This window comes from Passer domesticus, chromosome 2 (genome assembly GCF_036417665.1).
Source record: "Passer domesticus isolate bPasDom1 chromosome 2, bPasDom1.hap1, whole genome shotgun sequence".
Classification (NCBI taxonomy): Eukaryota; Metazoa; Chordata; class Aves; order Passeriformes; family Passeridae; genus Passer; species Passer domesticus.
The window spans coordinates 14000455-14026505 of record NC_087475.1 but is presented as its reverse complement, the minus strand read 5'-3'; the positions used below and the strand labels follow the sequence as shown (position 1 = coordinate 14026505).

The 26051-nt window shown below is 43.8% G+C and overlaps 1 protein-coding gene across 5 annotated transcripts in view; it reads right to left on the bottom strand.

Annotated features, from left to right (window-relative positions):
• Nucleotides 1-523: 523 nt before the first annotated feature.
• Nucleotides 524-26051, bottom strand: part of PCYT1B (phosphate cytidylyltransferase 1B, choline) — a 41332-nt gene continuing 15804 nt past the window's right edge. For 2 of the 5 annotated variants that reach the window (XM_064407426.1, XM_064407425.1), the window contains exons 2-8: nucleotides 19821-19920; nucleotides 18392-18508; nucleotides 15039-15190; nucleotides 14060-14138; nucleotides 10856-10998; nucleotides 8520-8708; nucleotides 524-3416 (exon numbers count right to left, since the gene is read on the bottom strand). In XM_064407426.1, coding sequence (XP_064263496.1) covers nucleotides 3210-3416; nucleotides 8520-8708; nucleotides 10856-10998; nucleotides 14060-14138; nucleotides 15039-15190; nucleotides 18392-18508; nucleotides 19821-19920 — 987 coding nt within the window. In that variant the 3' untranslated portion in view covers nucleotides 524-3209. Of the gene's footprint in view, nucleotides 3417-3977; nucleotides 4294-5494; nucleotides 5587-5608; nucleotides 6339-8519; nucleotides 8709-10855; nucleotides 10999-14059; nucleotides 14139-15038; nucleotides 15191-18391; nucleotides 18509-19820; nucleotides 19921-26051 lie in introns of those variants that run through there. The other 3 variants (XM_064407429.1, XM_064407428.1, XM_064407430.1) reach the window with 3 other exon arrangements.

Sequence of the window (26051 nt, the reverse complement as noted above, 5' to 3'; positions counted from 1 at the left end):
TCAGGATTTGTCCCTGTGGCTCATGTTTGCTGCTGCTGTTTTTCATCTGACACAGCCATACATCATCTTGGCACCCATGAGAGCAACTCAGCTGCTGCTGGGGATGGTTTTCAGCAGTGGAATCAGAATGGCTGCAAAAGTACCATTTCTTTCTTCCACTTTGAAGTAAGAATTAAAATATTGGTTCCTGATTCCACTGTGCTGGGGCAGGGTAAAGAAGGTATCAGACTGCTGATGTCTGATGCACCTTTCCAGCTGGAACAAGCACTCCTCACCTTCACCCACACTTTTCTGGCTGCAAGGTAAAGGCAAGGAGAGGTGATCCTGCTAGTGCAGAGAGCAGCAGAACTCAAGCAGCAGCCTTTGGGCATGTTGGCAGAGCTGCTCTCGTGGCTTTGTGGGGGCCTAAAGCCCTGGGCTACCAGGGATGGGGATAACAGGCACTGTGCCATCACTGGGGTTTCCTCTGCAGGTTGTGTTCATGTGTCCAAAGATGCTGTAAAATGAAGGGGAGAGGCAGCTGTGTCTGTCATACACTTTATTGTTCATGTGGAGCTTGGCTGATAAATAGGACTAAATTATAGCAATACTTGTGAAAAGGAAAACCCAACCATGACTCAGAAGTGCAAAATTGCCTTCCACATGTCCAGACACCATGAGCTTCTGGTTTGCAGGAGACAGCACGTGAATGTACCAGCAGGACACAGGCTTCAGCTTACTGATATCCTAAATGCAAACAAGACACCTGGTACAGAATATGGCTTTGTTGCTGGGTAGCCACCTGTGACCCTGAGAAACAGCTTCTGTTAAGATCAGGTCACTGGTGAGTTTTTCTCTAGTTCCCATGTACAAGTCGTGGTGCTGTCTCCACTTAAACCACTGAGCAAGGGCTGCTGAACAGTAAGTGCTAGGAAAATAAAATGAACAAAAAACAATGGTAAAAGCCAAGAACAACAAATCCTTGCCCACCTCCACTGCATTTGGATATGGCTCGTCTATCAACAGCACCAGTAGAAGCAGACAGTTCCTGTGGTGGAGGAGTGGTTTGTGATGGGAAGACTTAAGACTTGCAAAGGATCAGAAAAACTAACAAGTGCATCCCAGGTATGAAATTACAGTAACAGGTTGCCTAAGGCTGAGAAAGGTCTTAATTGCATCATCCCATCAGGCACACAGCTGGTGGCAGCTGAAATATCTGTGGCTGTCCCTTTGCACATTCCCTATTTCCTGCTCACCTGTTTTTGCAGCTCTGTGAAGGAACTAGCTTGACTCCAGAGGACAAAGTGCATGAGATGCTGTGTACTTGGTCTTGTGGTGGTCTGAGAAGTGTCTGGCAAAATCAGTAGCCTGGTAATGGAGGGGGGATGAAAGCTGTAGGAAGTGAGCAGAGTGTGGGGCTAATTTGGTGCCTCGTACCAAGGTCTGTAATTTACTTGCCCAGAAGAGCACCTGGAAAGGTGTCTGCCTACCAACCAGGTCACCCAGGCAGGCAAGGACAGCAGCCAGGGGTGCTGCTGCCAGCAAGCACAACCACCTCACATGCTTGGGCATCTCAGTCCCTCTGTTTTTTCCAAGAGAGACGTGGAGCCCTCCCTGCTCCAGCATTTCCTGTGCTGCCTGTACAGGGAACCAGCAAATGCTGACTGGTGCTGCCCACAGCAGCCAGCGTGTCCTGCTGGGTTTGCAACTGCAGGCAGTGGTGGCACAGGCGTGCTGCTGTGCCTGCCTGAGGCTGTGCCCAGCAGGCTTCCTGTGACACAGGGACAGTGGCAGCCTTTACCTGCTGGGCTGGCCCAAAGCTGCTGCTGGGCTGGAGAGCCTCAGACGTGCCCGTGCAGCCGTGCCAGGCAAGCCTGGGAGCCAAGTGGCATCAGTGGCACAGCCCCACCACAGTGCTGGGGGTTTCCTGCAGCTGTGGGGCAGAGCAGCCCCAGGACTCAGGAATCCTGCAGCCACCCCAGCAGGCATCAGCTGAGGGACTGAACGTGGAACCAGACGTCAGGGAGGACTGGCTTTGCCAATTAGGGAGATCAGCATTGAGGGGAGAGCTTCACCAGTGTTTCTGCTTGAGGCTGTACATGTGTCATGGACAGAGAAAGAAAATAGTTGTGCCTAATCCTGTTCAAAAAGTTTCCATTGTTTTTTAAAATTTTTTTCCTCCATATTAGTGTAGAGGAATAGCCTTGGGATGCTCTGCAGGGCTTTGTGTCTGTGAACATATCTTGTTTAGAGTCTGATGAGAAGTTTGTACTGGCTGTACTGGCAGTACCGTGTGACAACAGTACTGTTTGTCATTTGCTGGTACATAGCAGGGAGCAGCAGGTTTTCCTAGGAGGCCACGTCCAAAGGTCTTGGGATATTTTTATAATTCACCAGTAAAAACCGTTCAGCATCTTCAAACTGTCTTATTTCCTACACCAGCACATTCCAGCTATGGCAGTCTCTTCATTTACTTTCTTGCCTTCCAAGTGCAAAGCCAGGGAGCAAACCAGAAGTGATTAGGCAGCTGTTCAGGCACTAGGAACACAGAGTGATTTGATAAAGCAGAAAGCCCCACTCCTTACGTACACTCACACAGAGGCTTGGTCAACAAGCAGCACTGAATGTGTTAAATGGATTTCCATCAGCTTGTCTGGAGAGCTCTTCATTTCAGTGCATGATTTGGGCTCTGGGGCAGATGTCATTCAAAAAGAAAAGAACCCCAACTTTATTCCCAGTTTCTCAACATATCTGCTGCAGCAATGCCATTCCTTCAGGTGCCAGAAGAGCTCAAGGTCAGCAGGGTACAACTGTATCTTCTCTCTCTGCAGGCTGCAGCCAGCACTTCCCTGTGTGCTGGGTCTGGATCAGGGGCCAGCTGGGCTCCTCCTGCCAGTGCCCTCGGTGCAGAGCTCCCGCGGGCCTGGCCTGGAGCAGCAGCTGGAAAGCAGCGAGGCAGGGGCAGGAACTTGCACAGGGCTGTGGTTTTCTGTCCGTCCCGGAGCTGTGCCTGGCAAGTGCTGCTGGCTGGGCCTCCAGCACCGTGAGGGAGTGGGGATGGGATGAGCTCTTCCTGAGATCTCCCTTGCTGTGCTCCAGTTCATTTCTGACATCTCCCAGAGCACGATCCCTGCTGTCAGAGATACCCCTGGTGTTCCTCACGCTTCTCCCCATCCAGTGGTTGAGTTCATAGCTTGTTCTTCTGTCTCATGGTTAAAAAAATATATATTTTATTTTTCATCCTCGTCTCCCTCGCTCATGCTGCTGAGGGAGGCAGAGGCAGCTTTTGGAGAAGAGGGAGGGGAGGTCTTATTGATGACCCAGGGTGGAGATGGAGAACGGGACGGAGAGCGGCCTCGTGTAGGACTGCTGTTTGGGCTCTGCCGGGGAGAAAAGGCCTGGAGCATTCGGCCGCTTCGTTCCTGGAACATCTGCTTCTGCAAAAGCAAAGTGAAAAGATGCTCTTTGAGTACTGCACAGAGAAGGCTGTGGGCAGGCAGGGGTTGCACTGTGCCTCTCACCTGGGAGTGGGCAGGGAGCCAGAGCCCTGGAGCACGGCTGGTTTGTCTCTGCTGTGCTCATGGTAACCTGGTCCTTGCATGCAAGTTTTTACCTCAGCTGGGCCACCCCCAGTGTGGGGACACCGTGTGTACTGGCCTGAGTCACACACAGGGGACTCCCCTTTGTGGTTTTTGCACGTATTGGTCACACTCTTGTCTCCAATGGTCACTTTTCTGCCTGAACACCCAATATTCCTAGTTCCCACAGCCTTTTCCTTCTAGAATGTTGGGAAGGACCAAGCCTCTCCTCCTGAGCTTCCTGGCTTTCCTAGCCTTTATTCCTCTGTCCCTTCATATGGGAGAGAGCCTGGTGCCTGCCAAGTACTGGCACAGCCACTTCCCCAGCTGCCTGGAGCAGGCATGACCCAAACCCATAAACTGAGGGTGGGAATGTCAGAATTTGGGCGTCTGTTGAAAAGAGAAAACACTTGCAGGCTCTAAGTTTTGCTTGGAACTTTATTGTCACTTTTGCTTTGTAAAGCTGAGTGGAGGCCTGCCAGAGCTGGTGGAGTGGAAGAGACACCTCTGCAGTCAAGCAATCTGCTACACTAAGGCAAGTGCCTCTACTCATGAGCAGCAATGTGGCCTGGCGTCACGCTGGGTTACGGAAGACATGGTGTGTGCTGTGCAGCTGCTGCAGGCTTCACATGGAAAATGCCAAATCCGAGTGCCCTGCTGCTCCTCCTGGGGACAGGGAGTAAGAAGCCTCAACCTTGGCTGCAGGACTGGCAGTTGAGTCACAGGCGATGCTCGGCTGAAAGGAAGATCCAGCCCCGAAAAAGTTAAGTTACCACTCAGGTCTGAGAGGAAAATACTTGTGCAGAATGTAAGGGTTTGCCTGTTTTAGCTGAGATCCAGCTTGCAGTTGCCCACTTTTCATCCTGTTCCTATTTCCCTTCCCTCTGCAGTGACTCTGCCCTGTGCTGACACAGTATCTAGCTGCTCATCTTGCTCTTTCTCCTCCTCTTTGAAACTCAGTATTCCCTGCCAGTGGAGAGGCAGATGCTGGTTTCCCCCTCAGGTTTCTGGGTGTTTGCTAAATCCCAGGGCTTAAAAATCAAGCACAAATACTGAACTTAGCTGTTCCTCTGTGAGCTCCCTCTCCTAATTTACATCTTTATCACATTAGCCTGTATTGATTTAGTTTTAGAGCCTGGATTTCACCCCAGCACAGTGGCAGAACAGTTCCTGCCTGCAGCTACGCTTCTCAAGGCTCTGGAGCATAAAACCCACGGTGTGTAACCTACCCCTGCACTACTGCTAGGTCCAAATTAGTCAAGACTTCCTAAAATCTCAATAGTTAGCAGATGGTGGTTGCTCCTGATAAATGTGCCAGGAAGCATTCAGATGGGGGTGGATTTCTGCAGATAAGGAGGATGTCACCAGGGCTGGCAAAGCCCCAAAGCCTGTTTGCAATTCCATGATAGGGGTGCAAAATTTCTCTTTAGATCACATAAATGTGAGGTTCTGTTGGCTTGTTTCACCCTCTCACTGAAGATAATCCCCCAAAAAACCCCCACGTGTTTGATATGAAATATGTTTTTCCTGGCCAATCAAAATACTTTGACTTCCTTCTGTTGTCACTTCTAACAACTCAGTGGCACAGTGGTGCTTTGTGGTGGTGTGGTGGCAGTGCTGGAGGACATCCAAGTGCCCCAGCCTGGCTTGGCCTGCACCATCCCATGTGGCAGGGAGTACTTGACTGTGCCTTAGTGACAGAGGCCAGGCTTGGAAAGGGGAATCTCACCTTCCTGCTAAGTCCCTCAGCCAGGCTGTAGGACACCTACTTCCTAGGCCTTCAGTGAAGAGTTTGTTGCTGGAACAAACTGATGCACCCACACCTTCAGCAGGGCAAGTGCCCAGCCCCTCCATGTTGCCTCCTGCATTAGAGCTGGAACCACCAGGCTGCTGGGTAAAACCACAGCTCTGCAGGAGGAGGAGGTGGTGTCACTCACCTGCCTCAGAACACCTTTCTCTCCAGCTGTGCCCTAGCAGGGCCAGTAAGCCATGCCCTTTGCAGGCAAGGAGCTCCTTGGGCCATTGGGTGCTGAAGAAGTAGAACAAGTGTTAATGGCTTCCTTGGGGTGTTGGAGGGTTAGACAAGGCTGGATGCACTGTGGTCCTTTACCAGAGGTAGGGAAATAATTTCAAAGCCTTGACTCAAGCAAGTTCAGGTACACTCAACCAGTTTAGGGCTTGTTTTTTGGCAAACTTGCTACTGGGAAGAAATATCTTCCCTGATTCTGAATTTTACTGCCTGTATGTTGATACCCCTTTGCTTTACAAAGCAAGTGCCAGCTGGGTGTGTGCTTTTGAGCTGCTGATTTAAGCTGGGTGTGTGCTTTTGAGCTGCTGATTGTTCCAGGGCCATTTTAGGTCCAGGCTGCAGACAGGTGCTGTGGCCTAAACACCATCCCCAGGTTCCAGCTGCAACCTGTCTTACCTGAGCCCCTGATGACATCTGAGGTGTGTCAGCTTTTTGGAAAGCAACCTTCCCCAAGTATCCCTGTGTGCTGAGCAAGGGTAAGCCAGCCCCTTGAAGGGACACCTCATCTGAAGGGACATTTCTGAGAGAGACTGCACAGAAACCCTGCCCTGTGAGCTGTGCTTTCTCTCCACTGACCTCAGTTGTAGGTGCCTGCTTGGACATGTCTGAGAGGAGCTGGAATGGATACCTGCACCCTGGAGTGGTGTCTCTGCCATTAGGCCCTGGGTGCCAGACTGTGTGGTGGTCCTGTCTCACATCACAGAGCAGTTTCATGCCACACTAATCATTGTTTCTGACCTCTCTGTGACTCTCTTGAAGAAAACATATGCACAGGGGATTGCACAGGTGGGCAAAATTGCCTATGAATTACAGACATCTAGACATTTGAAAACTGACATTTTGACCTCTTTCACCAACAGGCATTTTTCTGTGGGTTACATAGCCCTTACTTTTAGAAAATTGATGCTAGCATAAAGTATATTATAATAATTATTTGTGAAATAATAATAGCATATTAATGGCATGCAAATTACTGATCTAGGAATCCAGCATGCCCATAACGATTCCTGTACTTTTAATGTCAACATTAAAAGCAACTTCTAACTAACAGTGATAAGGCAAATTAGCATTAATAACAGTTTTGACACTAATAGTAAGTTATCATTTTTTTAAAAGTCTTTCCTGTTGTCAAGGCTCAAACTGATTTTAAAAAAGCTACACCACCTCTCAGCTTGCTGTCACTGATGCTTTTCCTACAACACTATGAAGAGATTTCACTCCTCTTGTTCTTAGCAAAGGTCCCTGTGATTGTGCCAGACTTCCTACTCTGTGGTCAAACACTCAGGAAACAAGAGTTTCTAATTTTAAAAGACATATGCAGAGCACCTTTTCCTTAATTCAATTTGGTAAAATGTTTTATCAGCAAAGGTTTTTAAAAATACCATTAGCATGCACTGTTGAGTGGGTAGAGCCAGGAAATAGGATCAATGCTTTTGAATTCTTTCCCTGTCTCTGCACAGCTAAACTCACCTCACCTCCTGTGAATTTCATGTGCTCTGTTAGCATCAGCTTTAGTTATTCAGCACATATGGCCAAAGGACCATCCCACAAGGGGAACACACACCAAGCTCTATGGGCAACAACTCAGAGGAAGCTTCATGTGGATAATGTAGGTAAGCCTGGGCATCTCATCAGAGTTGCCTTCTAGCCCTTCCCCAGGAACATGTCAGTGTCAATGAACAAACTGTTACAGAAGCTCACTGCTCGTGTGGCAGTGGCTTGTGTTGGTCAGTGATCACCACCTTTGCATGGACAGAAGTAGCTGTATGATGACAGCCTCTGTTCTGAAGCCTTCACAGCCTAATTTTAGGTTTTTCTCAACTGACTGGTAATCAACATGGCAAGTCAGTGCAAAGGTGAGAACTTCAGTAAGAGGCAGGCACTACATGACTTGGTAGCACTGAGCTGTGACACAGCACTGATGTGAGCTACTTAATTCACAAAAGCTTTGTGACTCTTCTACATGTTTGTTTACAAAAAAAATACCTGCTGAGTTCCTTCCAACAGAAGGTGTCTTTTTCACTCAGAGTTTGCAACCAGAGCAATGTGTCTGAGATGGTGCATGCACTGGAGGGTCTGAGCTTTCATCCCAACACAGACAAACTCTACATTCAATTTAAGCTTTGTTACTGGTTTCAATGCAGCAAAGAAAAGTTATACAAGCAAACAAAGCTTCTTGAAGTTTGGCAAGCTATCAGAACTGACAGATGAGGGTCAGGACTCTTTTGGGGCTCTGAAGTGTTATCAGCTCACCACTCAGTGCATGAGTTTGGTTTGAGCAGGTTTCTCTTCAGAAAGATGCTGTTTCAAATTCTGAACTGCCCTTCCAAGGCACTTGGGGACCTTTAGTAAATGGCTCTGTGAAGCCAGCACATACCAAGGAGAGCTTTGCAAATGCTACAGTCCCACCTGAACTTCCCTGCTGTGAGTTAGATGAGCCTGACCTTGACAAGTAAAATAACTTCTTGGAATTTTTATCAGTAGTTTTTGAAGTTAGAAAATTATAATCTTCTACTGCTGCATACAGACTAGGAAGAGAACTACTGAAAACCTTTCCAATGGTCCTGTTTTTCCTCACTACCTGCAGTGTACATCCCTGATGTAGGAGTGGTTGCATTTAATGCTTATGGGGCCAATAGACTGTATTGGCCTGTTTGCTTGTGTGGTGCTCTGATGCAGCTCAGCTGAATGCAGCATTATGTTCATCATCACACCCTCACAAAATACAGATATCCCAAACAAGCAACAGCCAGAAGCAGCAAATCCTTCTGTTGCACTATTGGTATGCATTAATGGCTTCAGCAGCCAGGTTTGCCATTATCCTGCTGTGCTGGCTTTCAAGGCAAAGACTGCAGCAAAAGTATCTGCTCTTCACCTGTGTTAGAGAGCAGAAATAAACATACTCAGACTTCCTGGGATGGCAGAATACCTACCCAAGCTCCATCAGGTCCAAACAGCTCTAAAAAGTTGCCAATAAATTCCCTGGACTTTTCTTCCCATTTCTGAATCAGGTCATGGCTCTTCTCTTCCACCTTGTAAACAAATTCTTTTGACTTTTCCTCCACATTCTTGACTCTTTCTTTCATTTTGTCCACTTGGTTTTGAAAGCGGTATTTCTTCTCCTGTTTTAAAAGTGTGGTCAAAGATTAATAAAAAAACTTGGAAATAATTAGCCACAGACAATTGAGAAAAAGAAAAAAAATTGCATTAATGCATCCTAATACATATGGCCTTGGTTAGCTATTCCCACATTATTTTTATAAATGCAAGTTTAGGATTTGTGGAATGAAGTGCAGAAGGTACATATTGAAAAGATTTGCTGTGTGATTACTGTGTTTAATCCACTAAATGAATCTTTCTGTATTTTCAAACTGAATGCATTTTGAAATTGATGTGAATCTTGTGAAGGACACGAGTGGGAAATTAACAGCTCAGACTTAAGAGTAGGCAAAAGGGAAATCTCCCTGTGTTTCCTAGCAAATGCTGCTGACTTGCCAGCCTGGATGTTAACTTGGACTAAAATGTCTCTTTGGGAGGATTTCTGCAGAGCAGAAGGAAAACTCTCATAAATTCTGAGTCTGGTTAATACAGGAGCTTCTGGCTGCAACACAGATGTGTGTAGGCCAATGGCTTGTGGCCAGCAAACTTCACAGAAAAGACAGCAACTCCTAATTGCTAAGTCACACAGAAAAAAAGAGAGAGAGAAGATAATATTAGGGAGCTCCTGGCAAAAGCTTCTGAAATACTTCAGGAATATAGATCTTTTGTCTCGAAATGCTTGTGTGCTCCACAAGTTTTTGGTACAAGCAAATAAGCAAGGCTGTGCTCCTGAAGGTGTGGTGGTCTGTGTAGAAGCACAGATCACTATTGGCTTTTAATTTTCTGTTAACTCCATTTAATGGCCACTTGAATTTATTTTAAAAAAATAAGCACTGAAGTGGGGTTTATTCCAGCTCACAAATCACTAAAAGATCTGTCTTTGCAAGCCACAAGCACAAACAAAATCCCCAAGGTAGAAAGAAACCTGACTTCCTCTGTACCTAAAGGGTGATCAGCCCTTTAATGAGGAAACCAGTGCCCTTCTGCAAACATGACCAGTGCTCTTATGAAATCTGGGGATTTAATTTTGAGACAAACAGTCTCCAGTGCAAATCAGTATTTCTGCATTTAAATTACTGCAAGGTAAACAATCATGTCAGAAGGTTCTTCAGAAGACATCAGTGTCTAAGATGGGGGCAAGCATGACTTATGCAACAGTATCTTAACCTCACAGCTGCTCAAGAATAAATTTGAGAATCTCCAAGGCATCCAGCATGCCTTATTTTAATGGATATTTGCAATAGTGATCTTTCTGAGTGGAGTACTTACAAGCAAGATTTTTTAAACGTGTAGAAGACTTTTAAAAAAAGCACAGTGAAATAAATATTTATGCCCTGTAATATGGGGTTTATCTGCCAGACTTCAAAATAAGAAAGATATAAACTCTAATGAAATGACACAATTCAGTCCTTCACAAGGGGGTTTCTAAGCTCCAGGGAGGGAGGTGAGAAGTCCTGCTGTGAGCCATCTCAGTCACAACGGATTTCAGAGATTTCAGTTATGTGGGTTGTCTTGAGGTTTTAAGACTTGAAACAGAAAATGAAAGAAGGTAAAGTCTAATTTCCATAAAGTGTTTATTCTCATTGGAGGGGCAGGTCTGTATGTGGAAGATTAATAATCTGAACCATCCTTTCACATTGCTCTCCTGCCATTGTGGTTTCTGAGCCCTACAGCACCATCATTTATGTACCAGCGTCCTAGCATACTTCCTTGTCTTTTGAAAACCACTTTAGCTTTCCCTAGTAGTCTCACTGCTCTGTGATTGGCTTTGTTAGGTTTTTTTTTTTCCTATCACGTTGTAGAGAACTTTGGATCTCAAAATCCATGCTTTCTGGGCTGCCTTCTTGGAACAGGAATATAGAAAGAAATAATGTCTTGGGTGAATGGCTGAGCAGCTTCTGGTGGGAGGGTGGGCTCCTTCCTGGTGTGTCATTGTCACCTACAGCTCAAGGAGGAAGGGGGAGCAGCAGCTTTGTTAACAGTGTAAGACGGAAAGGAAGCGGCTAATTAACAGGAGCAATTAAAACTACCCTCAGCTTACCAGCGTCTTTTAAATTAAATTCTTTCCAGCTATATTAAAAGCATCATGAGGAAGATGTAAGTTCTTAACCTTGACTTTCCCTTAGGATGCCAGCAGTGTCTGAGGAGCAGGGGTGGCTGCTGTACTCACGCTGATGAAGCTGACGTTCAGCTCCTTGGCGGTGTAGCCCCGCTGCAGGTTGCGCCGCGCGTACACGTCGTAGTCGCGCACGATGCGGGTGATGATGTCCGACGTGGAGATACCTTCGGTTCTCTGCGTAGGCACAAACATTCCTGAGCAAAGCGGGGAAAGAAAGCCTGCTGATAAAGCTTGGCAGGACCAGGCACTGTGGCAGATAGCTGAGGATGAACATAAAAATGCCTGACAAAGGCAAGAGGCTTACAATTCTGCCTTATTCCTAATTCTTTCTTGTTGTTTCTGTGTGAGTTTGGGGAAGGCAAGGTTGCTATACTACTCATTTTTCTCTCAAGTCTTTAGAAAGACTAAAAATTGCTCTCTCTATGGTGTCAGCTGTGATGTGGAAGTTATTAGACTGGCAGGGGCTCCTGAGCCCGGAAGGCCAAGCTTCACAGCTGTGACCAATTCACTGAGCAGTTCTTTCCATAAGCACAGCCCTTATTTAATGTTATATAAAGGAGCAGGGAGGTTTACTGCTCTCCTTTATTTCCACTCCTGTGCTACACCTGACAGTCTCTGTTCTGCTAAGCAGAACAGACCAGCCCCTGGCCTTGACAAAAGCCAGGAAAAAGATGCATTACAGTAACTGGAAAACACCCTGGAGGTGCCAGTGGTTTGTAACAGAAAAATGAAGTGTCATGTGTGTGAGGTGTGGTGTTTCATGTCCATCCAGCCGTGCCAGTGGCTGCATAACCATCCTCCCTGCCCTGACAAATCAGTCCCCAAGAAAACTGGCCGTTTATCAATACTGCTCATATTTTCAACACAACTGAAATATACGTAGCTTTCTAACTGCTCCCCACCAAAGCAGGAACATCTGAACTGTTAATGCAATTCACAAATGCAATAGTAGCAATTGGTTTAGTAGTCATTTAGGGCTACAAAAAAATTTACTACTCTCATTTATACGTAATTGCAACATGAAGCTGCTGATGAAAGAGAGAGATAAGACTGGAGATGGTTTGGGAAAAGAAAATAGTGCTTTGTCTTAAAATGGTGTTATAGCTCCTGGCAAATTAATCCCCACACATTCACTTAAAGTAAACAGGCATTGATACCTAATTTTACAGGGAGGGAAAAACACTCAGAGAAGGAATCAAGAAGCTTAGCAGCCTCTTGTGACTAAATGCTATATGGTATTTTTTCTTTCTGATCTCTAATTAATACTCTGCTAAAAAAATATATTACTTTAATCATGAGTAGACATGTTTCTCTGACTGTTGCTTTTCAGGCTTCCACCAGTCACTCAGGAAACTATTTTTGGAAGTAGTGAAACCCACTTTGAGCCAGAAAACCTTTATAGATAAGAGTTACAAGAATATATGGACAAAATCCAAACCCCACCTTTGTAAAGCTGAAAGTAGAACTGTAGGTGGACATTACCCTTAGTCACTGACTTTGCTTTCATCTGCTTCATGTGTTGGAGTGATCCATGGTTTCCAAGCTGAGTGTTCACAGACATGCACAGTTTCTGTCAGTGCCCTGTTACCCAGCTCACCACTGCCCGTATGCCCTCCCATCCATTGAAGGTAGTGGGGAATTGGGAGCCCATGAGAATCTACCCAAGGAGCTCCCTGATTCCCATCCACTCTTCTGCTCTCCAACAACCTGATGTGAGAAAATGGGAGTACTGGAACTACGGAAAAAATGTGCAAATGCATCAACAGCCCCGGTCTATTGAAAACAAAACCCCTAGGAGAAAGGGGAAATTCATTATTGTAATAATGCTGCTCTGGAGCATTAGGGACTATTACAGCATTAGATCTCAAAAGTCATCACAAATAAGTTAACATTATTCCCAGTTTATACATAGCAAAATCCAGCCATACAAGACCCAAGATGCTTCTCTGGTATCTCGTGGTGACAGACACAAGAGACCACAAGTCCCTGAAGCTGCAAGTCTGTACTCTCTTCTGCAAAGTCTGAGTTTCTCATCGGGTCGTGTGTGCACCGTGCCTGTGCTCAGCCACAGCAGAGAAGGGTGTGCCAGGCTTGGGCACTCTCACACCAAGTCTGGTAATGATCCAGTAACACCAAGAGTTCCTGTTGTGTTATCCTGTGCACTTGGCACCTTACAGAAGTAAAACAGCTGCCTGTCCAGCATATGTGCAGCATGTCCCTTGGTGACCCATTCTTACCAGAGGGGCCTTTTTTCACTGCCTACTGAAGGAAGCTGGCTCTGAGACTATAGAACAGTCATTCCCAAAGGAAGGTTGTGAGTCTGATACCACAGGGAGGTTCACACATGGAAAAAGATCAAGAACTGCTGCTGTAAAAAGCTTATTCCTTCAGCTCAGGTCAGTAGCTGGTCTATAGCTATCATTGTATAGTTTGAGGTCACTTTGCATAGCATATTGCCATCAGGCAGATTGCTCTGGAATTTTTTCAAGCTTCCAATATACATGGCTGTGCAGAACAAAGAGGCTGGATTTGCCAGGGTTCAAAGCAGCATCTCCAGGGAGCTGCAGAAGAAGGATATTATTTGTTCCTCCTCCTTCCACTGTTCACTCTGTTAGGATAGCTACTACTGGCAAGCATTGGCTTAACGTTATGTCCTGAAATTTAATTCATCTTCCTTGAACTGAAGAGACACAAATTCCTAATGAGTTCAGCATCTTCGTGTTCAATGTAATATGGTAGTCAACCAAACTGCTAAATGATCATGGGAAATGAATTATTCTGATGCTGATTTAAACCCTCTGCTAGTGTAATGAAAAGAACCCTCAGTACAACTGGATCCTAACAGCTCCTGAAGGTTGCCTGTGCTTGCCCATATTAAGGATTGGGATGTGTCAAGGAGGTGTCAGTTTGTGGTTATCAAAAACTGACTAAAGTTGGCTGGCCTGCTGTGGGAACTGAACTCATTTTCATCCATTCAAAATTCTTAGTCAAGCACTATAAAATGGTTTTAAAAATGCAGATGGATCTATTTTATGCTAGATCTGAATGGTTTCCTTGAGGTTACTGCAGGAATTCAGCCAAGGAGATCCTTTGAGGTTTTCTTTCTGCTCAACTCAGCAGTACCTACCATTACAGTGTAAGACAATGTGCTATTACCTCTACTGCTTCTCTCCCAGCAGTTCTGGTTAAAAGGCAGTAAAAGAATTTCAGCTGAGGCTGAAAAGGAAGGTGCTAAAAATGTAAAGGTGCTCTTACCTGCCTCCTTTATGTGTTTGTATACGTCATCCGATCCAGCGGAAGAGTATGGGATGTCATCATGTGCTACAAAGTCAATCTGCCAGTGAACAGAAGAATCACATCACCATCACCACATTTTGGTTCACTGGGGGATTGTTATGGAGAGATATCTCTTTTCTTGACTTCAGCTAACTTGCTTTTGATATTCTCATCCTAAAGCCATCACCTAGTGTATTGTACTAGATTTGGGCCTGCAACTGCTGTGTTGTGTGATCAATTATGAGAAAACAGAAATCTTCTCACCAAAAGAACTGCCACTACCACATCACTCTGACTGGCTCAGTGTGATATGCAAAACCCAAGACACACGCTCCCGCTTTTATTCCTACTGCAAAAGCAAGTGGTGAAGCCTTGGCTTTCAAAACCATGGAGGCAGGATAATTGATTTTGGGTCCTTAGGGCTGGGCATACATACGTGTATACCTATACATGCTGTCCTTTTGTCACCCAGTGATGCAGACACTAAAATATATCCTACTTAATTATGCTTTTGTTAAGACTCATATGTGTTGCAAGACAATCAATAGCATCTAAAACACTCTATCCTGCCTTTTAGAGGGCACATGGTATTTTTAGATATTGCACCTGTTGCCATTAATAGGAAGCACACCTTTAATTCAGGACTTGAGTCACTAGGTGACAACTTTCCTGGTTTACCATCTCCTTTTCTGAAAGTCAATTTATCAGTAATTTTTTCAGTGTTATTTTATCCTTCAAAAATCCCAGTAGAGAAATCATCTCAACATACTGAGAAAAAAAGGCAAAATAAATATAACATTTTCTGACAGAGATGGAGGCAAGGAATGCTAGGTACCTAATTTCAGTGATTGGAATTAACTGAATAAAATAATTTGCTCGACCTAGTAGGACTTCAGACTTGCTCATTCTCAACTGTCAGTCTACAAAGGGGAAGGGAGAGATAAGGGGAGAAATGTACCTTATGTTTTTCAAGGAACTCAGGTGTCAGTGTCCAGGGTGCATCTCTGATGACCTCATCCACATAACGACAGTGTCTGAGGGCTTCATATCGCTCAGTTTCATTCATCACAGTGAAGCCTTTGAATTTATGAGTTAAATCATCACTGCAAACTAAAACACAGAAGTATGAGCAAAATGGCTCCACATTCAGTAAAATTAGCATGACCAGGAGTTGATTATACTAGGTAAATCCATTAAGTGCTTAGTTATTAGCTTAGCAATTTTTGAGGTGTCCTAGGCCATCTAAGAGTTCTGCTTGGAGTTGGCAGATACAACTGTGTAATAATGAGACAACCTTCTCTTTCTGGAGCTGAAGCAGAGGCCAAGTATGGTATTTTAAGGCACTTCAGGTGGTATCCTTTAAATGCTAAGGTAACCCAATCCCACTCTTAAGTGGGGATTTCATGGGCTGTGATATTTCAGGGGTGATGGCCAGTGCTTTGAAACCAATCAAAGAACACAGCATGGACAATTACAGAGTGCTCACTAACTCCAGGTATCACAAAATGGTCAAGGCAGGAAAACCACTTCACATCACCTAATCCAAGCCCCCTCCTCCCAGCAGAGTCAACTGCAGGTTGCTCAGGGCCATGTCCAGTTGGGTTTCAAAGATGGAGACCCCTCTGGCTCTCTAGGCCTCCACTTCCTGCTTTTAATTTTTATGTAAACAACACTCTACAAGAGAAATTTGCCAACGAAGCTCAAAATCACAGTGAGACAGTTTCTCATTAAATAAACCCTGATGGAAAACAGAAAACTTTACATGAATGTCTCCAAGCATAGCTTTTGAGTTCAGCAGGTTTCACAGAAAGAAGAGTAAGGCTTGTGCCATGTTCAAACGGAAAGCTGCTGAAGGAAACCCCAAGGAAAGAACTGGAAGAAGCCATATGCTCTAGTGAAATGAGCAGAGTTAAAGATCCAGAAATCCTGCATCTTTAACTCTGGATGCACCAATACTTTGTCACATTGCTTTTAAAATGAGGGGCAGCAATACCCACATTACCAGAGGACTCTAAGAGTTAGGTATTACCTTTCTACCCACATAACATTGTGTAAAAAACAGTGACCTTCTCCACAACCACCTCTGTCCAACATTACAGCTGCAACAGTCATTTGACACCCCACATGGAATAATGTGATACCCATTTATAGCTGGCTTGCCAGTGGTTGTCCTTCACCACAGGTCAAACCTGTGCCTTTGAATCTTTGTCTGTAAATGTGCTTGACAAATGATAAATGCAACATTACCAGTGCTGCAGTGAAGTGTAAGAGCAGCCCTACAGCTGCTCCTTCTTTCTAATTTGAAAACATCAACCTATCAGGCAAGGTGCTGGCAAGGATGCAGTCTTTTCTGAGATCTGAAATGGACGCTCTTGCTGTGATGGTCATTAAGGACTTTCAGAGTAGGAAAAATGTAGAAAAGCTTAGATACCTGTGAAGCTTGTGCAAAATTCAAAGCCAGATAATAACATATGTATGAATTTCAGCAAGCAAAATGCTACTCTGTCCTATTATGTCAGTTTTGATGCCTGCTGACAAGAAATTTAATGGTGATCAAAGCATTTTCAGGAGAAAGATCCCTTCAGAGACTGTATTTGTATTTATTTACAGCCTTTATGACATCTTTATGCTACCCTCTCCTGGAAGAAAAAGTCTACTAAAATTATTGGAAAATAGTAATTTTTGCTTGAATTCTGAAGAAAGGTTTGATTTTATTTTCTGATTACTATTTGTTCATGCACAATGCAGACAGACACAATATCTTTCTTTGTACTTCTTTTGAATCTGTCATCCTGCTCTAATGACTTATTTGGAAAGGTATAGATGTCCATTTTAAAAAGAAAAGTGATCTTAGGTCCAAATAATCGTCTTCACAAGAAGAAATAGAAGGGGTTGGTTGTGATGCCCACAAAGACATATGACACCGGTGCTTTTGCAGCACAAATTGTATGTGGGTGTGGGAAGGTGTCCATTTTTTAAACATGCTAACACACAGTGCCTTGCTGGGAGAAGGTGCTGATGAGTGCTGGCTGCTTTGTCCTTCATACCAAAAATAAAGGGAAAGTGAAGCTATGCCATGAATTTCAAAGGAGCCAGGCTTTTGCCCCAAAGCTCCTTCTCTTATCTGGGGCAACCCCATATCCTTTGAAAACAACACCAAAATGTACATAACTTGCATTTTATTCTAAATCTCACAGTCTTGTGCGTCCACTTGCTTCTTCTGCAAGTTGTCTGGCTCAGCAGGAAACCAGAGAATCCTTAATGTTTCCTTCCTAACAAAGGGACTTGTCCTTTACCTCACAGGAAGCTCCATGGGAATTGCCACATTTCATAAACTTGAGTAAAACTAAAATATGTGTTTATAAAGAGATATTGGTTTTCCTCTGTGTTGGTTTTTTCCCCCCCCGCCCCACTCCCACAAATGTTTGGGACAAATATGCAAAATAATGCACCTTATAGTACCTGAAGGTTGCACTCATGTTCACTGTAAAGCATTTGAGCAGCTGAATGAAGGTTGCTGTGAAATGTTTCTGCGAGGAATATCTCAACCCTGGAGGTGCAAGGAAAATGGAACCAAACTGCACATTTATGAGGCTTCATGAGAGCAGGGCTTGCACAGCCTACTAGGCAGGAAAGAGCCACCCTCCAGTGACTCCTCTGGCACAGGCCAACTGCTGAACAGCTGTTAGCCAGGCACACACCAAGAAAAGAAGGTATTCTTAGCAAAAAAAAAAAAAAAACCAACAAAAAAAACCCACCAAAAAACAACTGAATTAAGAAAGTAACCTGCCTGGGGACATCTGTGAACTGAAATTGCATTCCACTCATGACCTATATTTGGGTCTTCAATGACAATGGGCCAGATGTAGCTTCTGTGATGATGCTGAAAGCTGGGTCTGGACCTGGCAGGCAGAGGGCATGGTCTGTGCCTGGCTGGCGAAGGGACCAATGAGCCAGAAATAAATAATGGTTGCTCTCATTCACTCATCTCCATCTTTGAACAATTTTGAGCAAATAACTGAAAAAGGTAAATTATTCATATGGAGCTATTTTAAGCTCAGAGCCATGCAGGCACCTGCTTTAACCAGAATGGGAATTGTGCCTATGCTGCTGAGGGCAGAATTTGACTTTTACTTTAATTGATGCAATTGTAAGATGTAATTCAAGGCAAATCACCTATAGAAAGCCCCTGAGTGAAAGCAGCATTCAAGTCATAGTGTATAAACAGCTGGGGGTGGGAGCACAGCAATAACTTTCTGATAGTGGAGCACAGAAGCAAAAATGCAGTGCAATAAATAACTCTGATCTTACCTCCTACTAATAAGTAGCTATTTGGGAATAGAGTTTTGGCTTGCATAAGAGCTCTAGCATGGCCAGCGTGAAAGAGGTCAAATATTCCATCTGCATACACTCTGACAGGTCTGTCAACTGTGGAGAAAGAAACACAACAGTGATTTTTCAGATCCCAAACAAGTTGCACTTAATTCTGCTGGATGGCATTTTGTTCCCAGATCAGATGATTGCAGAGATTTACCCCAGTTCTGATATTCAAAAGCCCCACAGGTGAACCTGCAGTTTTTGACACTGCACATTATTTGTTCTTTGTACTCTCTGCTGTTTTCTCTCAGACTTACCCTATTTATTATCATCCATCATCCCCATATTCTAATTTAGCAAAAATGTCATCTTCCTGCCTCATTCAGAGTTCCACCATATGTCTTGTTCTTTCCTCTCTGCCTTTCTAATCAGATATGCCTTATGGATTTTTCCCATCATTTTCCTTTCCTCCCCTCTTGCCTTGACTTTTTCCACAGCTTACTGCTGTAAAAATCAATTGCTTACCTCTTCTATGCAAACCTTTTACTTCACTTTTCCCAGACTTTCCCCAAGTTCTTCTCTCTAATGAGCCTGTAACTTCTCTTTCTCACATTATCACCCTTATAACTCTTTCTGTATACCACCTTCAGCAGCAGCCTCCAGACTGAAAAAGGACTTGCTTTCTCAAATGACATGTTTTGCCACCTCCAAGCAAAAGCACAGTGGAGATGAAAGCAACAGAGCTCAAACCCCCATGGACTGTGTTTCAGTGACAGCAGAGAGATGTCTCTGCAGTCATGGATGCAGACATCCAAGGGTCCATGGGAGAATGTTCCTTCCATAACTGACTGGAAAGCTGAATCTTGCTCCTGTAATGTGTACATACTTTAAAAGTTTATTTTAAATAAGCACAGTAACTGAATAGAGCCTTTAAAAAATAATCTCTTGAAATATGGCGGGGGGATGATGAAGGATGCATTTGGGACTACATGTGAAATCATCCTACTTCCCCAGACCAATCACGTATGCCCAGATAAAGAAACTGGCAAGTAACCTTTAAGGCCACTGAAGGTCTGATGCGATCATCAGGAACATCGGTGAAAGAACAGGTTTTCCAGAGATGAGAATCCAGAAGGTAGCTACTACATAACACAATTTTCAGGCTGGCTGGAGTGGGCTGGCAAGCCTTCCTTCCAACCAACATCCACAAACACATCAAACTCTAACTTGAAATGTTTTCTCTTGTTGTTTCTCTAAGAGAACATAATGGCTCTAAAGCTGCTGGTTTCTTCTCCATTACCTGATAGCACTAGACATTAGGCTTTTGCTTTAGAGTAGAAGGCACAAATAACATTAACTGATGTTTGTATGGAAGAAGCTGTGCTTTGGGAGTGCCCATGATCCTGTGGATCTCTCCACATACCTGGTGTTCCCCGGCGGGCTTGTGCAATGGTTAACTTCTCATGGGGAGCTTGGCACTGACAGCTTGTTTCATCTGCGAATGGAGCAGGTGCAGTCAGAGTCTGGAAGGAGGAAAAAGCACAAAAAAAGTAAATTTGTTTTCACCACCAAGCAGTTATAAAAGAACTATTTAATGGTGGCAGAATGCTGTAACCAGACTTCATGCTGGTTTGTTCTCTGGGGATTTTTGCTTTTTGGTCATCCCTGAGCATACACAATTCACACAAGGCAGGATGGTGAGGAAAATAAAACTTTTAAAATATATCATGTGATTGGATTCTTTGTCTTCATTAGAGAAGCCTGGTCATCTCTGAGGTGGGTGATGGCGCACCATTTTTTTGTTTGCAGAAAATGTCAGGTTGGATAGTGTGTGCAGCTTAACACTTCCCAGTGACTCTGAAGGCCCAAGGAAAAAGGGATTCTGTTAGTTGTAAGTAACAGCTGGAAAAACTACTTGGGACTGAGAAAGCTGCAAATGAGCCACCTCTTAACAAGAACCCTTTCCTGCCACAAGCATCAATACAAATAATTGGGAGTGGAGGTTGTTTTGTTGTGGTTTTAGACAGAATCTCCTATAATTTTGAGGAGCCATTCAAAATAAAGTCAAGGATGCAACCTTAAGTCCCATTTAATGAGAGCTGACTGAACTGCAACTCCTCTCTTGTCTGACACATTCTGTAATAGTACTAAAACACTCTAACTGTGATCAGGGCACCACAAGGGTACTTGCTCTGAGGAGCTTATAACCTAAAGATATATGAGACAGTATGAGGATGTGTGAAGACTGACGTGGCATTATCTGTCAGGAAACCTGATTACTGAATTTGTGTTTTCTGCCCATGTCTATGTAGGAAGTTATCAGCCATCAGATCCTCAAGTATTTATTATCTGCCATATAGTCTGATAGGAAAAACAGCTTCTACAGCTTTTGGCTTGAAACCTTTACAAAAACATAACTGAGTTTTGGTTTGTTTTGGTTTTGAGATGAAGTGGTGGTTGAGAAAAGCTGAAGGAAATCTGTCACTTTGCCTCCCCCATGATTTAACTGGGAGTTCATGGCTGTGCAGCTGTGGCTTGGGTTTTGACAGTGACCTGATGTACAGTTGTCACACCAGTTTGAGTACCCATGGATGATCATAACAGTATCCCTTTTTGCCTTTACATGGTTTTTCAGATTTTTGATGCTGAATGATTAATCATTGAGCATTTAGCATTCTTTAGCATGCCTGAGACACTTTAGTCATGTCATGCCTTTATTAATGTCATGCCTAATTGCTGGCTGATCTCTGGGCACAGTGGTTTGTTGCATGGAAAGCTCAGAGGACAGTAGTAAAACAACAACAAAGACTTAAAAGATTCAGATCCAGTTCTTTCTGCTGATTTGCTATTCATTTAATTTACTACAAGTAATGCAAAAGGTTTCCCTCTTTTCCTTTCCATTTTTCTTTCCTTATTTTTTTTCCCATACTCTCAAATGTTAAAGGAAACCATCATCATTAGCATCTCCATGATGAAAATCACAGCATCTCTGCACAGACAAGGTTAAAAATGGAGAAACTATTACCAAGCCCAAGTTTCTGTCTGGGTTTCATGGAGGGGAACTGTTCATCAGGCCACCCACGCTGCACAGTGTAGAACATTACACATAATCATACAGTGCCAGCTCTTTCCTTTATTTTCTAAATACTGTCTTTTTGCTTCTGGCTTTGCTATTGCTGGCTGCTAATCTGTCTTTTTATCTCCAAGGAAGGTCAAGTTACACGGCAGCCCATACAGCCTGGTTCCTGCTGAGATAAAGAGGAAGGCAGAAATGTTAAAACAATAATGGCTATGGTCTGAGGCCTGCAACTGGTAATCAGCTCCTATCTTGGCAGAGGTTGTTTCCTTGAAGGTTATTTGAAGAAAATAGGCTTGGTTTGCAGGAAGATATCTCTTTTTTCCCCCCAGGCAAACACAGTGGTGCTTTTCATCCATGAAACCACCTTTCCAACACTGAGATTTTTCTTTCAGTCTCTGCCCAATGAAGAACAACCTCTATCAGCTTCCCATCGGTCCAGCTTTTATAAATGTTCGTCATTAAAGCTCACTTTACAAATCAGGGCTTAGAACCAGACCTGTCAATATTCCCTCTACTCTCTGATCTCACAGTTACTAGATATGAAAATACATCAAATGCAATACATTAAAATCAGCCATATTTTGTCAAAACCAAACAGAGAAAAGCACAAACACCATGTGCTGACAGATGAAAGCTATAGCAATAGCTTCCAAATGACTACTCACTACTATTTTATTTTATCTGTCCTAGAAAAATTATTGCTAAGCTTAACAAAAACATCTTATGAGTAAAATGAGACCATTTGGTTTGTATAAAAGCCCATAAGAGAAAATATTTTGTGAAATTATTAAAACCCATAAATAATTTATCAAACCTTTTCAGTTGGTATCTATAATTACTCATATTCTTTCCAGTTTCTTGATGGCAATAATTAGAATTGTGAGAAAACAGCAAGTAATTTATATAGCACCTTTTTAATTTTGGTTAATCCATTAAAGTTCTTTTGGAAGTTTGCTATAGTTTTGCCAATAATCATACAGTTAGACAAAGACTTTGTACTTCTGTCTTGCTCTGATAGATTTTTCCCTTCATCTCTGCCTTCCTTATATTCTAGGCATTTACATTTTGCAATTACTCAAGCAAGTGAAATTAGCTTTGTATTTTGGACCAAGGTAAGCTCCTGAGACCTGCACCATCCTATAGTAATATGTGACAGAAAGCTTATCCCATGTCACAAATGGAGAAGTCATTGTAATACTAGGACTTACTAATGATATTTACTTCAGAAGATGATAAAAAGCTCTTGCAATAAGAGTCGTGTTTCCTGGTAATTAAGGGACAGCTTTCAGTAAAATGAGGGTCCAGGAAATCATCATATCATCATGTTTAGTAAGCCTTGCATATTAGAAGCTGTTCATTCTATGAGAAGTTTAAATAATATCTTACTTACTTTCTAGCAAATTTGCAAAAGAGCTGAATGATGTTCAATAAACTTCAGGACATTAAAAGATGGAAGGTGGATAATGGGAGCTTTCCCAGCAAGCACCTCACAGCTCCATATGCACCAGCAGTGTCTTTGTAGCCCACGGCTCTATTTGGTGAGACACTAGTCCAGAGAAGAGCACAGTGTGGTTGGCATCCCTGAGCTGGTTCTGGGACCAGGACACTTCATGAAGAAACCCTACATGACAGCTAGAAGCACCTTATTTTCAGGTGTATCTCAACGCTCCTTTTTATTATCTCTCTTCACAGTCTCTTAGGCTACTGTAGCCATTTAACTTAGCTCCTAGGCATAAGATAAAACTCATGCTTATGTTTGTAATGATTAAAAGGGAAGTTGTTGGTGATTTGTAGAGGAAGAAGAGTCCTACCACTGAAATAATAGGTCAAGAACACAAGCACCTCCACATCCTCTCTTCTGATTACAGCCCGTTGAGTTATTGCTTGCTTGCTTCTGTATGTTTGGTAGTTGGGCTGGGTTTTTACACCAAAGCAAGGAAAAGAGAAACATTCTTTTAAATAGGCAAATGTAGACCCATCCAAGCCATAGTGCACCTGCCTGCAGGGTGACTGTAGGAAACACAGCTAATGGAAGAAGCCACTGCTTTTTTTTTAATTCATGCAACTACAATACCTTCTCTCCTCCTCTTGGTAAAATTGTGTTGTCATCTAAGATTTTGCCATCAACAAAGATCAATGAAATTTCAGATCATGAACCAGTACAGCTACAGAGGCAACACCTGATAAAGCAGGCTGGGCCTGTGCCTATGAAAGAATTAAACTGGCAGGGAAATTCTATGGGAGGTCTGATGCTGTAACCACCTTTTGTCTCAGAGGCATTATTTAAAACAGATATGTGATTTCACTGGAACAAATCACATGGGTAAGGTCTACTCATATGAGGAATGATTATTTTAGGAACCTGTCCCTGATGTTGGGAAACAATAATTACAGAGCAGGGAATGCTGACATCAGTTTCAAGGAATATTTAAGAAAAAAGCCCTATCAAAACTATTGAAAAGTAAGTACGTGCCAAGTTTCTGAGGTATGAACACTTTCTCTAAGTGGAAAGGCCATGTTAAAGACTACCAAGGTCTTCTCTTAGAGGTTCAGGGAGCAAACATTGTCAAAATGGAAAACCATGTTGTCTCCTACCTGTTTGGGTCAGTAACCTAAATTTATGACCATTTAAGTTGTAATTGAATGTTACTGGTAGTTGTCTCCTGGTAAACTTCTTACAAACTGCTCTAATATCAATGCCAGTATAGAAAAAAGTCTATCCTCTTCTTTCACAGTTCTGCTGACTCAGGAAGGTGGATGTAAACTAAAATACAGCAAACTAACCTCATAAGAACAGTAACTTCAGCATTCTGTTTGCAAGCATTTAAAATTAACTTTGTTGCTCTTTCTGGGCTTTATCTTCAATCAAATATACTTTGCTCATCATTAGTATTAAGTAATTTTTAAGTGCAAGATGTAATTACAAATTGAAGATACTGCAGAAAAAAAGCAGCTTCCACTGCTTTTTCAAGAAGCATAACGATGTATATATGTAGAGGTTAACAGATTATGAAACTAGAACAACTATTATGTAATCTAGTGTAATATTTGCAAAAGGCCAAAGAATTTTGTGACAAGATTCCTGCATGACAGCCATGACTTCTGACTGAACTGGAACACATTATTTAGAAAACAAAATCATCCCTAGAAGTAGGATGGGCCCCAAGCCAAGCAGAGTTCAAATAAAAGAGTTGCCAGTGAAGCACCTCAGCCTCCATGAATGCCAGCTAGAAGTGAAATGTGACCCTTGGGAAGTCATCCACCTGAGCCTGCTCCCCCGGCATGGCCAGAAGGAGATGGGAGGAGCTCTGCGTGCCAGTGATCCAGGCAGGACTCACTGAAAGAGCAAACTGCAGCAAGGGCACTGCAGCCCATGAGCCTGGATGTTCTCCTGACGGCTACAGACAGGAAAGCTGCCAGGTATCCCAGCACTAAGGAGGGACACACAGCATTTCAGGATAAAGAAGCTCGTGGCTCCTTCAAAGGAGCACCAGTTGCCAATCATCAGCCTGCAGACACCATCAAAAACCAAACCAGCTGTGGGGCATGTGCAGCTCAATGCCAGCGGCCACTGCTTGCTGGCCCAGGAGTAATGCTGAAGGTTGGCCATGGCCAACAGAACAAAACCATGTAACCACTGCTCTAATGCCACTCTGTGTTTCACTGATCAATTCAGTGGAGATAACATCAGCTCCTGTGTTTTGAATGTCCAGTACACGTTTCTTTTTACTTGTACATAACTGTATAGAATCACAGAATCATGAAGTTTGGAAAAGAGCTTTGAGATCATCCACTCCAATTGTCAACCCAGCACTACCACTGTAACCCCTAAACCACCAAAACACATCACCCAGCGCCAGATCCAGATACCTCTTGAGCATCTCCAAGGATGGTGACTCTGCACATCCCAGGACAACCTATTCCAGTGTCTGATCACCCTAACACCGAAAAAAATTTCTAGTATCTAATCTGGATCTCCTCTGCCTCAGCTTAAGGCCATTTCCTCTGGTCCACTCACTGCAGGATTGCAGAAGAGACTAGCTCCCACCTCACTACAGCCACCTTTCAGGCAGCTGTAGAGAGCAATGAGCTTCCCCCTGAGCCTCCTCAAGAGCCCACAAACCCAGTTCCCTCAGCCATTCCTCACAGGACATGTTCCAGAACCTTCACAACCCTCATTACTCTTCTCTGGACACACTCCAGCACCTCAGTATGGTTTTTGAAGTGAGGGGCCCAGAACTGGACACAGTACTCGAGGTGTGGCTTCACCATTGTTGAGTAAGGGTGACAATCAGTACCCTGCTCCTGCTGGCCACACTCTTGCTGATACAGGCCAGGTGCCACTGGCCTTCTTGGCCACCTAGGCACATGCGGGCTCACTGTCAGCTGGCTGGTGACCAGCCACCCCAGGCTCCTTTCTGCTGGGCAGCTCTCAAGCCATTCCTCCCTCAGCCTGTAATGCTGCATGGGTTGCTGTGACCCAAGTGCAGGACAGGGCACTTTCCCTTACTGAGCTCCTGCAACTGTCCTCAGCCCATTAGTGAGTCTGTCCAGGTCCCTCTGCAGATCCTTCCT